This window comes from Malaclemys terrapin, chromosome 2, assembly GCF_027887155.1.
Source record: "Malaclemys terrapin pileata isolate rMalTer1 chromosome 2, rMalTer1.hap1, whole genome shotgun sequence".
NCBI classification, from domain to species: Eukaryota; Metazoa; Chordata; order Testudines; family Emydidae; genus Malaclemys; species Malaclemys terrapin.
Genome location: NC_071506.1, coordinates 275,170,930 through 275,183,593, shown reverse-complemented (window position 1 = coordinate 275,183,593; position 12,664 = coordinate 275,170,930). Strand labels below are relative to the sequence as shown.

Below are 12,664 nucleotides of genomic sequence, written 5' to 3'. Positions count from 1 at the left end.
TCTGTTAGTCTATAAGGTGCCACAGGACTCTTTGTTGCTTTCTCCAGGGGAAGATGGTTTCATGGAGAAGGAAGTTTCCATGGAGGGTGAACTAGTGGGGCTAAGATGGGATTATCCATTGTACATCTTTACCTTGGATGTGAGAATTGACATACCATGTGCCCAGCAATGCAAATCAACCATCCATCTGTATAAAGTGCCTAGCCCCAGTGCTGCTAGGAGACTGTTTGTGCTCCGGGCTGGTGGAGTGAAGAGTGGCTGAGGAGGTCAAACCCCACTATATGTGTGACTCTAGCCTCTCCTTTCTCCTCCAAGCCCCACAGCAGCCTTCCATGCCGGCCTATGCAGGGATGTTACACAGACTGGTTCCATGGCCCGTGGGGGTGCACTGGCATCCATGCAGCCATCTGCCAGTGGACCTCCCTGGGCAACCCCTGGGCATAGCTTAAGTGATGCAGGGGCTTTTGCTTGCCCTTGGCAACAGGGTTAACTGCCCCTGATGTGAGTAGGCAATGAGATTACTTATGTGCATAAGGATTGCTCACATCAGTAACTGTTTGCAGGATTAGGACCTACCAAATTAGATACACACCCTGGACAGCACCGTCATTTATTAGTGCGAATCTAAACTGTGTCAACTTCCCTTTTCCTGCAGTGTGGTATATTTCTTTAAGACCTAAAACTACCCAGCCAACGGATTCCATAATGATGCTTCTCCTGCTTTGTATTTTGTTTACAGCCTTCTAGCTGTTTGCCAGGGGTGGATTCCAAACTGAGAAAATAAATGGACACATTTTTTTCTAATAAAAAATTCACTGCCCCCTCCCTCTTGCCAGCTTTACTAGGAAGTGGAAAATCAAGGAAGGTTTTTTACGTATCAATTATAAATGAAAGTATTTTCTACAACAGTCAACAATTTGGTCTTGAGAAAAGATTCTACTAGGCACAGATGTTAGGCAGATGGAGGTATAGTACAGGAGGAAAAAAGTGAGGAATTATTTTGATACCACTATTTTTCCTTTTTTTTTAAAAAAGCTGACTAGGCCAGATCTTTAGCTAATATAAATCAGCATAGCTCCATTGGCTTTAATGCAGCGACACCGATTTACTCCAGCAGAGGAGATGGCCCATTGTCTATCAGAGGAGCCAGAGTGCACATCAGGTGGAGAGTAGGAAACAAAAATGTACAAAATGTCTTTGGTTCTTGTTTGATTTATTATTTCCCATTTTATTTGTTAAAGATTTATTTATATTTATAATTTTCCTGGGCTACAAAGAGTTAACAGCCCTTTGAAAAGCAATCAGCTGATTTCAGGATTTTGCACTGAGGGCAAACAAGGAGCCAGGAAGTGAGGGGAAAGCCAGTAACACAATCCCTCAAGAGCTTGCTTCTCCAACTCAGTAAAATCTTATTCAATCCCCAACCTCGGGGTGTGTCCTATTCTTGCACGAGCCATGGCACAGTCAGTGCTTAACTATGGAGTGAAATTCTTTTCCCTAATGCAAAGGTCCCAGTGGAACAATGGTGCGTTTATTCATAATAATAAATCCTGTTTATTATAGCAATGCCTAGGGATCAACCAAGAACAGGGCCCCATTTTACTGTACAAATACAAGGTAACGCTCCCAAATGCCTTAAAATACAGCAGAACACGAGAGACGCCAAATTCCTATGACAGGTTTCAGAGTAGCAGCCGTGTTAGTCTGTATCCGCAAAAAGAACAGGAGTACTTGTGGCACCTTAGAGACTATCAAATTTATTAGAGCATAAGCTTTCGTGGACTACAGCCCACTTCTTCTTTTTGCAAATTCCTATGGTATTTTTGACCGCTTTTCCCCCCTCTCCCGCACTGACCACTGGATTTTCCCCATCCACAAACTCCTCCCAGCACTTTCTGGGCCAATGAAGCTTTGGGTAAAAATAAGAGTTTAAAAAAGCATTCAAAATGCCCTAGTTAATCCATTGTCATTTTTGTCGCTGTATCTTCTCCACGTGCTGCTGTTTTGGAATCAAGCTGAAGTCTCATAGAGCGGGACAGATTCTCAGCTGGTATAGATCGATGTCGTTGGCATCCAGGGAGCTACGCTGCCTCACTCCCAGCTGAGTGAAACTCTGGCTAATTGACTGCAACAGTCCTAATGAGTTCAGCTCTGTATTGAATTTATTAGCAGCATGGATAGGAGCCAGCCAAGGGCCCACAAGTGTTAACTCACTGACTTACCTCGTCAGTCTGCTGGGTCCCTTCCTCCCCTATCAGGCCTAGGGGTCAGCTCCCCAAACTCATGGGCTGCACTGATGTGCAAGGATCTCTAGGCACGTGCCACTGGCAAGGGGCCTCCATGCAAAGGTCCATTGCCTCTGCACTGCCACCCAGCTTTCCCCCTCCTTGCAATCTCTTGACAACGCAGCCCCCATGCTCTCTATTACTCCCCAAGTCACCACTGCCCTCAGAATCTCTCTCAGTGGGAAGAGAGTCGGCAACATGACACGGTTTGCAGTAACCTGCACTCATTTTCCCCAGGCATGTTGAGGTAGGGAAGGGGAAATCAATGCAGCATGGCTGTCTCAGTTACTCTGTCTACCCCCTGGGAAGGGGCCAGAATCCTCATGGAATAGCTTCCAAGGGACTGACGGGCAGCAGAAAACAAGCCAGTGAGAGCTTTCTTCTTTTTTCAGTACAGAACAGTGCTGCTCCTCTATATTAGAATCAAGCAGTGGTCAATTCTGCCTGTTCAGAAGCATGGGGACAACTCCCCTAGCTACTTCTCCCAAGGAGCTAGTCTTCACCTCATATACACTAAAACTAATTGGGATAACTCCAGTATCCAGAGGACATTAGGCCCTGGAAGGTCATATTAACCAAGTTCTGTGTAAGGTGAGCATATGCAAAACAGACCTGTAATACCCAGCTGACTGGATGTACCCTGTGAGAAAGCAATTGCTAACAGGGTTGAAGACATTGTCTGGCCTCTGAACCAGAAATTCCCTGTGTTCCACAGAGCCTGTCTTCAATTGAGACTCCTCAGTGGCTCTCCTTATCACAGTTAGTGATATTACCTCAGTCTGATAAGAACGCAGGCCATGTAACAACACACAAAGCAATAAAGTAGCTCCACTCACCTCCGGCGAGGGGAAGTCTGATGTATTTCCATCAACTGGCATTACCAGCAGCATGTCCCCTAGGATTGTCTTCATGTGCTGAGCCATCATCTTCTGCTGTTCCAGGCTACAGTGGTTCTCCAAGGAAATGATTACCGGGTATGGAGAGGTCTGTGGTAGGACAGCAACATACATCATGGTTTAACTCTGGCAATCTCTTCCCTCCGTGTGTTACAAAACCAATGTGCCGCTACCAGTTTTCAAAAGGCACATTTCAGTGGAAACTGGGGTGTTAACACAGCAGTACAAATGAGTTCAAATACACAGTAACTTTACACTATTTAACATTACACATTAACATAACATTACACAATCATAGCACTATTTTGGTAGCCATCTACTGAAGCCTCCCAGGAAGCGTAATCTAGAGGCTAGGGCACTGGACTGGGAGGCAGGGTCTCAATTCCCAGCTCAACTGGTCCACAGACCTTGAACAAGTCACTTAACTTTCCCTGTGCCTCAGTTCCCCATCTGTAAAATGGGGATAATGCTTCCTGACCTCAGAGGGGTGTTCTGAAAGTAACATCCGTTAATGCCTGTGAGATGCTCAGATACGAGGGCAAGATAGATCCTATATCATCAAGTCATTTCTTCCTTTCCTGATAACACATCTAACGGGTTTTAGGACCCCAGGGAAGTGCTACCCACTGTGCACCCTCATGGATATTTCCTTGCAATGTAGGCTTCTGATTTCTGCATCCTAAAATCCTGGGGAATTCTGGATGTTGGCTCTAAAGGCAAATTAACTGAAGAAGAAGGAGCAAGCCTGAGTCCCCAGTGAGTCTGGAAGAACAACAGTCTTGGTATAAAGGATGACAGCCCAGGGCTTGCTATGCAAGGCACCCAGCTTTGATTGCTACACCGTGTAATTTACTCCCAGTAGGAAGAGAGAGGGAATATCTCCCATCAGTGCCTCACATGCACACACATGGATTTCTCTAAAACCTCTGGAGAAATAAGGCTGAGACATCAGACATCACAGCCAAGCTAAGCAGGAACTGAACAGCCAAGTTAATTTGACTGCCTACGTTTCCCGTTGCCTACGTGCATTATTGTTCTAATTTCTGGTTACTGCCTTCACTGTGGTAGGGGTCCGGGTCCCATCGCGCTAAGTTCTGCGCCCATGTGCAATGCAAAGACAATCCCTGCCCCAAAGGGCTCAGCATTTCAGTAACCCTCAGGTGCTGCTCACTGCAAAGGGCCAGGCAGCCCAGAAAGGGACCAATGAGAAATGGAAGTAGGCAGGTTTCATTCTGTACGCACAATGGAAAGCTGAATATTTCACTGGAGCGGGACGTCTGCCTGTTTGTTCTCAGGGAAAAGAAATGAAGCTGCAGGATACCTCCCCTCCCCGTCCTTTGTTCTTACTTTGAAAGCATAGTTCTTGATGGCCTTTATGGCGTCACTGAAGAGGATCTTGGAGGTGAGTGTGTAGCCATGATAAATGACAGGCTCTGAGTTAGGACCATCCCAGCAGTCCAGCTCCACACAGCGGCAGCCTTTGGTCAGGGCTCTGGAAACAAAGAATGGAGGCATTTGGGTTTTTCTCCCCCCTCCCCAAAATGGGACGATGTCGTATATGGGCATTTCAATATACGCTGAAGGCTGATGGGTGGCTTTGACAAGTGCAGAGTAAGTGAAAACAGGGGAACTTGTAAAAGTGCAATGGGACTAAGGAGAGGGGCACTCAAGAGAGATCAGAGCATCTGAAAAGAGAGGCGCTCAGAGAAACTGTTGAGCAAGCTCAGAAATGCATAAAGGAATCTGAGGAGAGGGGAGATGGGAAAAGCTCAGGGCAGCTGAAGACAAGGGGGATCTGAGAAGCACAGGGGGGTTGGAGAGAAAGGAGATTAGGGAAGCTCCGAGATGGTGAAGAGCAGATCAGGAAAGGCTGACTGGGCATAAAGAGAGTGGATCAAAGAAGCCATCAGTAGCTGCCACAATCAGAGAGGCCTAGACCATGTGCATTCTTCATGCAGATTTGACAAGGAGTTGGGGATGCATTTTCAAAGCTGTGCTCACTGATGTAGCTATGTGAACTCCACTGGCATTTAATGGGACTAAATCCCCTTTAGAAAGTTCACCCCACAGATTATAGATCTTGAATGTGCACTCAGAAAGCCCCTGCCCTGCGTTGTCTGGTTCAGTCATTTCCTGCCTTCAAATGTAAGTTCTTGTCTATATATATTCATCACTGTAGGCTTCTGAAGATGATCTTTCCACTTTTCTCTACAGAGGAGTATGTGTACAGGAGGCCACGTGTACAGTAATTCCCCATATGCTTAAAGTGACCCATCTCCTATAAGCACTGCTACAAGACCCATGGGAACCACAGAGTTCACCACAATGGAAACAGGATTAAGTAATTTCCTGATATTGCAAAATGCATTCAAATAACCAGTGAAAGCAATTCACTGAGCTAAATCCTCTGCCCCCTCCCCATCGCTTTGACTAGATAGCTGCTGCTCCCCAACAATTCCATCAGGTAGGAAAAGAGCCATGGTAGCAGAGCACCTACTCAGTGTAACTAACGCTCACAATCTGGTCATGACTCACGTGATTTGGGTGGTTTCCTCCTGGAATCATGCTATTGCCTGAGAATTCAGCTTTCACTGAAAAAAGAGTAAATGTCTAGCCTCATGGCTGCAGAGAAAAGCTTGAAAACATGACCCATGAAGTCCCCAACTCCAGAAGACAAATACAAAGCATGTTACATTTATTAGTTTTAAAATCTCATTATTTTGGGGGTCTGACTCAGGATTATTGCACATTTAGGGTTGGCAATACCTCTCTGCTGGCTCAGCTACAGGGAAGTTTCTTGTTGGCTAGCCTGTTTGCAGCTGTTTGAGGTCACTCCAACATCTGGCCACTAGCTGGCAGACACAACAAGCAGCAATAAGGTTAGGGTCAGTTCATGCAAGGGTGGAATTGAACATTCTAGGATCAAGTCTGCCTGTATGTGTTCTGTATCCTGGTACAATCTGTGTTGAGAGATCCCCTTTACCTGATATAGGCCTCTGTGCTACTGGGCCCTCTGATCTGGTCTTCCATTAGATAGGTATTGTGTGACGACGACACGAAGTAATGACTGAGGGGCTGAGTCATGTCCTGGTAAACTTTACAGTGAGAGGAGTTGAATATGTTCCCCTCAGCAGACAGCAGATACATCAGGAAACCATCTTTGGTCATGATCTGTTGTTTCTTGGCTACCAGATAAAAGAAATATAAACCAGTGGTGAAAATATGACATCTTGGTACCGGAAGAATGTGAAACATCCTAAGGGTATCCTGGGTTGTGAGGCTCCTCAACACCACCTGCCCTAGTGTGAGGAAGATTTATCTGTGCCTTGCTGTGGGTCAGCTCTCTGCCACCACCAGGTTCTGGCTACACAAGCACTGCCTTCCAGGCCTCCACTCTCTCTGAACAGGTTAGCTAAAGGCACACACCAACCCCCAACTCTTCAGAGCACTCCTTGTTGTGTCCAGCCCCCCGCCCAATGACCAGACCTGCTGTTCCCAAAAGAGCAGTATACACCAGCTTGTAAGATTCAACTCAGAATCACCACTTTGCTTAACAACACAGCACTGAGATCTATTTACAGTGAAAACAAGAATAAGTTCATTCTCAAATTCAGACATTCCAGTGATAATGAGTAAGAATACTGGAAACAAATGGTTACATATAAAACAAAACCATAACATGCTTTCTAGAGACTAAACTTAACTAACAAGTTACCCTCTTGTCTAAAGAAGCTTATCTCACCCAAAGGTAACTCCAGTGGTTTCAACCAAGCCTGGCTGAGATCCCTCTTTCATGAAGCAAACTCGCTGTCTGTTTATGTCCTAGGTGAAGGATGACAGATCTTCTTTGTCCCCCAAACAGACCAGAACAAGCCTTTGATGTGCACCTCCAGATGGGGTTCCACTCCCCACCCCCCACTGTTCACCTCTTCATGCTATTCTTCTTGCTTTGAAGTTTTCACAATCCTTCATTAGCATTTGGTTCAGACTGGTGAGAGGAGATTCACCGTGAACCATACAGTGAATTGTCAGATAAACATTCTTGTCTGACAGAAAACCTGTTTTTCACCTTTTCACCTGTGACTAGTCCCTAGACACAAGATGTTATTTTCAGTCAAATATTATGTGTAAACATGTTTACACAACATGCATACATGAGTTCATGGTATTGATGACCAGTGTGACACTGGCTTTTATTTGAGAGCTCACAGGGCATTATTTGGTGAACTAGAACGTACATATCAGACCCAGGGGATTCCTGGAGCCCCTCAGCCGCAGGCACCGAATTTCTTCTTTCCGGGTGGGTGGGTGTCCACCCCCACTCCACCCGAGGCTCTGCCCCCACTCTGCCCTTTCCCCCAAGGCCCCACCCTACCTCCATCTCTTTCTGCCCCCGCTCCGCCCCCTCCCCCTAGCGCCTCCCACCCGCTGCCAAACAGCTGATCATCTGGGCCTGCCAAACAGCTGATCGGCAGGTGGCTGGTGGGTGCTGAGCACCCATTATTTTTTTTTCATGGGTGTTCCAGTCCCAGAGCACTCATGGAGTAGGCACCTGTGCCCTCAGCACCCCTTGGCCAATAGACATTAAGAAATTTTTGGGTCACAAAGAACTAAAGCTGAAAGGATTAATAACTGTACCCACAGATGCCTGCATACAGCGCCCACTGACTTCAATGAGCTGCCTATGCTGAATTTGGCCTTAGTGACACTAAAGATGTTAGTGTTGTTCAGTAGAAGCTGATAGCCCCTTTGCCTGACAATGCTTTTAGAATAAAAAATGAACATCTAGCTTTATATCCCCTTCACATCCCTCAAATTCCCTAGGAAACACTAATAATGTGAGAGCAGTGGGGCTTAGGACATACTCCCGTTGCTGGCATCTCCCATTGGCTTGTATAGGTGAGGTAGGTTTGCCACCTTTCTAATGGCTGGTAACCAGACCCCCGTGGCACTACCCCTTGCTCAGCCTCTTCCCCCCCAAGCCCGTCCCTGCTCTGCCTCTTCCCTCGAGGCCCCGCCCCATCTCCATCTCTTCCTCCCAAGGCCCCGCCCCTGCTCTGCTTCTTCCCCCCCCAGATCAAAAAAACTGAACATCAGGGTTTGTCAAATGGCACCCGGACACGCAAGCCAAAACCTGGACTGCCAAGGTGAAAACCTAAGTTCTGCCCGCTCTGCACAGATCTCAAAATTCCCATAGTACTTGGTTTGCCCCACAGGATCCTACCTAGCAATTCTCCGAGTTTGCTAACATCTGCCTTCTTGAAGTCCATTGTCTTTCTTTTGCTGTCTTCCTCCTGACATTCCTTAGAATCATGAACTCTATCATTTCATGATCCATTGTCACTCAAGCTGCCTTCCATCTTCCAATTCTCAACCAGTTCCTCCCTATTTGTCAGAATCAAATCTGGAACAGCCTCTCCCCTAATCGCTTTCTCCACCCTCTGTAATAAAAAATTGTCTCCAATGTATTTCAAGAACTTGATGGATAATCTGTGTCTCGCTGCACTATTTTCCCAACACATATCTCGGTAGTTGAAGTCCACCATCACCACCAAGACCTGTGCTTTGGATGATTTTGTTAGTTGTTTAAAAAAAGCTTCATCCACCTCTTCTTCCTAGTTATGTGGTCTGTAATAGACCTCTACCATGACATCACCCTTGTTTTTTACTCCTTTTATCCTTACCCAGAGACTTTTAAGAAGTCTGTCTCCTATTTCCATCTCAACCTCAGCACAAGTGTATACATCTTTGATATACAAGGCAATCCCTCCTCCCTTTTCTCCCTACCTGTCCTTCGTGGGCAAGCTGTACCCTTCTATACCAATAGTCCAGTCATGTGTATTATCCAGATGCCTGGCCTGGGGCTGCTGTGGGCATGCTCAGAGGCAGGAACATAGGCACTTAGGGAACTTTTACTCCAAAAATTTAGGCTCCGAGTGAGCTTAGGTGCCTACAGAGTTTGGTGACAGCTGAGAAGGAGTTTTGTGAATCCCAGTAGGGCCTGATTCTGGGATTTAGGTGCTTAAAGTGGCAGTTAGGTGCCTAAATCCTATTGTGAATCTAGCTCTTAGTGACTCAGTTTCCCCATCTGGAAAATGGAAATGACAATACAAATCTGCCTTGGTAAAGTGCTTTGAGCTCATCAGATGACAGGTGCTACAGTAGTGCTAAATATTATACAAGGATTATTATTAAATAAACCCTCTGTCGCTTCCCCACAAGGACTACAGCAACCCTTAAAACTCTATATCAACCACTTTCCTGCTGGGTACTGCACCAGAGCAAAGACCTGAGAAAAAAGACACTTTCCAGTCTACCCAACACATCCCTGCGGAGCTGCTAACATTATTCTGGAATATTGACACACCAGAGATAGCTGCTGCACTACAAGGACACGCAAGGCTGCAGAAGGAAACAGCAGCAAAATAGTTCCAGGAATTGCTCTACCCAGAGCAAGCATCTTAGACTCTCACCCAAAGAGCAGCCAGTGCTCCCAACCCACCTGTTTCGTTGGGTTCATATCTCTCGATCAGGGAGAGTGCAGATTCAGGGACAGCATCCTCCTCCCGCTGCTTTTCTCGGAGGAACCTCAGCAGGTTGTCCCTGGACATGATCCCTTCGGCACTGGAGTATTTTGCGAAGATCCCGTCTATCTCCGCCCGCTCAGTCAGCATCTTGTAAAATGTCTCTATCTCCTCATCTTCCAAGGTCTCTGTCTTGGATTTGTCACACTGCTGTAAACGTAGAGGGGAGAAGGAGTGAAAACCGTCTTTCCTTATAGCATATTCCAGCCGTAATCTGCACCAGCGCTAAACAGTGTAGAACACAAAATAATTGGAAAGTTATTTGCCGCCTAATGAGAAGCCCTTGATTGATGGCTCTTACTGACCTATCCAGGGTCACTTTCTATCACTGAAACATCAACAGTTATTACTACTTATTATTTGTATTACTGGAGCACCTAACAGCACTAATCATAGAACAGGACCCTGTTGTGCTCGGTGCTGTACAAACACAGAGCAAAAAGCCTGTCTCTGCTCCCAATAGCTTACAATCTAAGATAAGACAAGATACAACAGATGGAGATAGACAGGGGAGTACAAGGAAACAATAAGTGAAACCTGTATTAAGCAAGTAATGAGGGGACTGATGTACAGCTAATTAAAGTCAACGGAAAGACTCCCATTCACTTTAATGGGTTTGGGATTTGGCACTAAGAGACTAGCAAGCAGAGGCAGAAAGGCTGGTTGAAGATGTTCCATAAAAACTGCTTTTGGATGGAAAATTTGGGTTTTCAGCAAAATGAATTTTTTGGTGAGAAGTTCCTGCATTCTGTGGAAAGTTTCAATTTCTCCTCAGAAAAACAAATGCCCCCAAACCAAAATATTTTGATCCAGATATCCTACCTTGGTACCTCAGGGGCACTGTAGTTCAGTTTCCTTGCATCCCCAGTCTCCTCTAAGGGTTGGCCTCCCCAGATAGATTGTCTCCCATGATGCATCACAACCAGAGACTCCCATGAGGCCACCACTTCCCATAAGGGGAGACCAGGATGCATTATGGAAGATGGTAGCCCTTCCAGAAGCCTAGCTCATTAAGGAGAATGGGAGCATAAGGCACTGAAACTACAGCACCCTTGAGGCACTACAGCAGAATTTCTGAACTGAAAAGTTTCAGTTTCTGGCCCAAATCTTCGGTTTTTGATGGTTTATTAAAAGTCAAACTTTTCCATGAGAATTAATGCGTTTTCATCAACATTTCCAATGGGGAAAAAGCCATTTTCCCTACCAGCTCTAGTTAGCAGTTGACTAGATGTGATATAATGGTTGCCCTTACAATCTTCACAATGTTGCCTCTGCAAGCAATATTACAGCAGTGCTCCCTATCCCACCGTAATGTTAATTACTTTGGTAGGATTTTTGTTGGTAAACATTTTAATTAACTAAAGGTCAAACAAAACAAACTGTAATGGAAAACCTGGGCATTCATCAAAGTGCTCGCTTAAGACACAGAGTCTCTTATTAGGATTGAGGGATTTTTGGTGCAGGTTTCTCTGTACCTAGCTTATCAGTTGATGCCTAGCTATTTGGATGACTGGCTCGCTATAAATTTCTAATATAGACAGCCAGCTCTTCCATAGCTGAGGATCTGGCCCATTGAGTTCAATTAAGTCTAGTTGGTCTTTCAGGTGGGACTCTGAAAACCTAAGTCCTGCCCGCTCTGCACAGACCTCAAAATTCCCATAGTACTTGGTTTGCCCCAAGGTCCTTGGCCAAAAAAGGTCCCATCCCCCAGCCCTGAGTGCTGTAGACCATGCTGTGTGCCATTTGGTGGTCACCACCCACTTCAGAAGCGGTAACCTTTCAGGGGTTCTGTACGTGCATAGTATATAACTGGCTCTGGGATCCCTCAGGATGGTAGACACGGTATAAATGCAAGATATGGTTATAGCCCTGATTCCTAGAAACAAAATGCACATTTCAGTTTAACCAACCATCCTGTTAGGACCCAAGCCAAGCCGTGCTAATCACACAGAAGACAATTATGATGCCCTGAGGTTTCCTCTAGCAAAATGATAATGAGGTCTTTGGGGCACTGGTATTATTGCTCTCTATGGAAAGTCACCGCTGGAACACTTTGGGAGCCATTGGGCTGCCTAGTTATGAACCAAACTAAACTATCCAGCGGCTCGTTGCATTCTACAAGTCAAAACTATGATCTCACACCTGGCATGATCAAAGTGACAGAGGTGGCATTTATTCACCTTAATGATGAGAGAAGCTGAGAAAGTGACCTACTTACACGCTGTTTCTCCTGGCATGCGTAGTAATTTACAAGGACACCCTCTACATAGATTTCAACTTATTTGCTTTTTTAGTTTAATATTAAGGTTGTTAAATGGTTTTTGCAGATGCATGTTAATGCTATAGGAGGAGGGATAGCTCAGTGGTTTGAGCATTGGCCCGTTAAACCCAGGGTTGTGAGTTCACTCCTTGAGGGGGCCACTTAGGGATCTGGGGCAAAATCAGTACTTGGTCCTGCTAGTGAAGGCAGGGGGCTGGACTCAATGACCTTTCAATGTCCCTTCCAGTTCTAGGAGATAGGATATCTCCATTAATTTATGGTGTACGGTACAGATGGTGTCATTACAAGTTTATAATGTTTTTTGTTTTCTTTCTCTATTCTGATGTGTGCATTGAAAAGCATAAAAACAATAAAAAATTGTAATCCAACAAGATAGTTTTCTACACCCTTGAAGCAATTATTTTGCTTGCTGCTGTCAGTGTCTATACCATCCTGTGATGTCAGCTTGGTAAAACTTGTCACCTAAGCAGCGTTAGATTTGTAGAATTCTTGGAGAGGAGGCACAAAGACAAAGGCAGACTGGCGATAGTGGAGATTTGGCCAATGACGCTCTTTCCTTTGAGACAGAACTGAGCCAATGCCCGAGTACGGCTGTATGGAGGCTTGTGCTGCGGTAAG

The 12,664-nt window shown here is 45.6% G+C and overlaps 1 protein-coding gene across 2 annotated transcripts in view; it reads right to left on the bottom strand.

Moving 5' to 3' along the window:
• PLCD1 (phospholipase C delta 1) overlaps positions 1 to 12,664 on the bottom strand; it is a 100,906-nt gene that overhangs the window by 30,104 nt on the left and 58,138 nt on the right. For both annotated transcript variants that reach the window (XM_054016588.1, XM_054016587.1), the window contains exons 5-8: positions 9,684 to 9,915; positions 6,165 to 6,366; positions 4,529 to 4,673; positions 3,122 to 3,271 (exon numbers count right to left, since the gene is read on the bottom strand). In XM_054016588.1, coding sequence (XP_053872563.1) covers positions 3,122 to 3,271; positions 4,529 to 4,673; positions 6,165 to 6,366; positions 9,684 to 9,915 — 729 coding nt within the window. The remainder of the gene's footprint in view (positions 1 to 3,121; positions 3,272 to 4,528; positions 4,674 to 6,164; positions 6,367 to 9,683; positions 9,916 to 12,664) is intronic.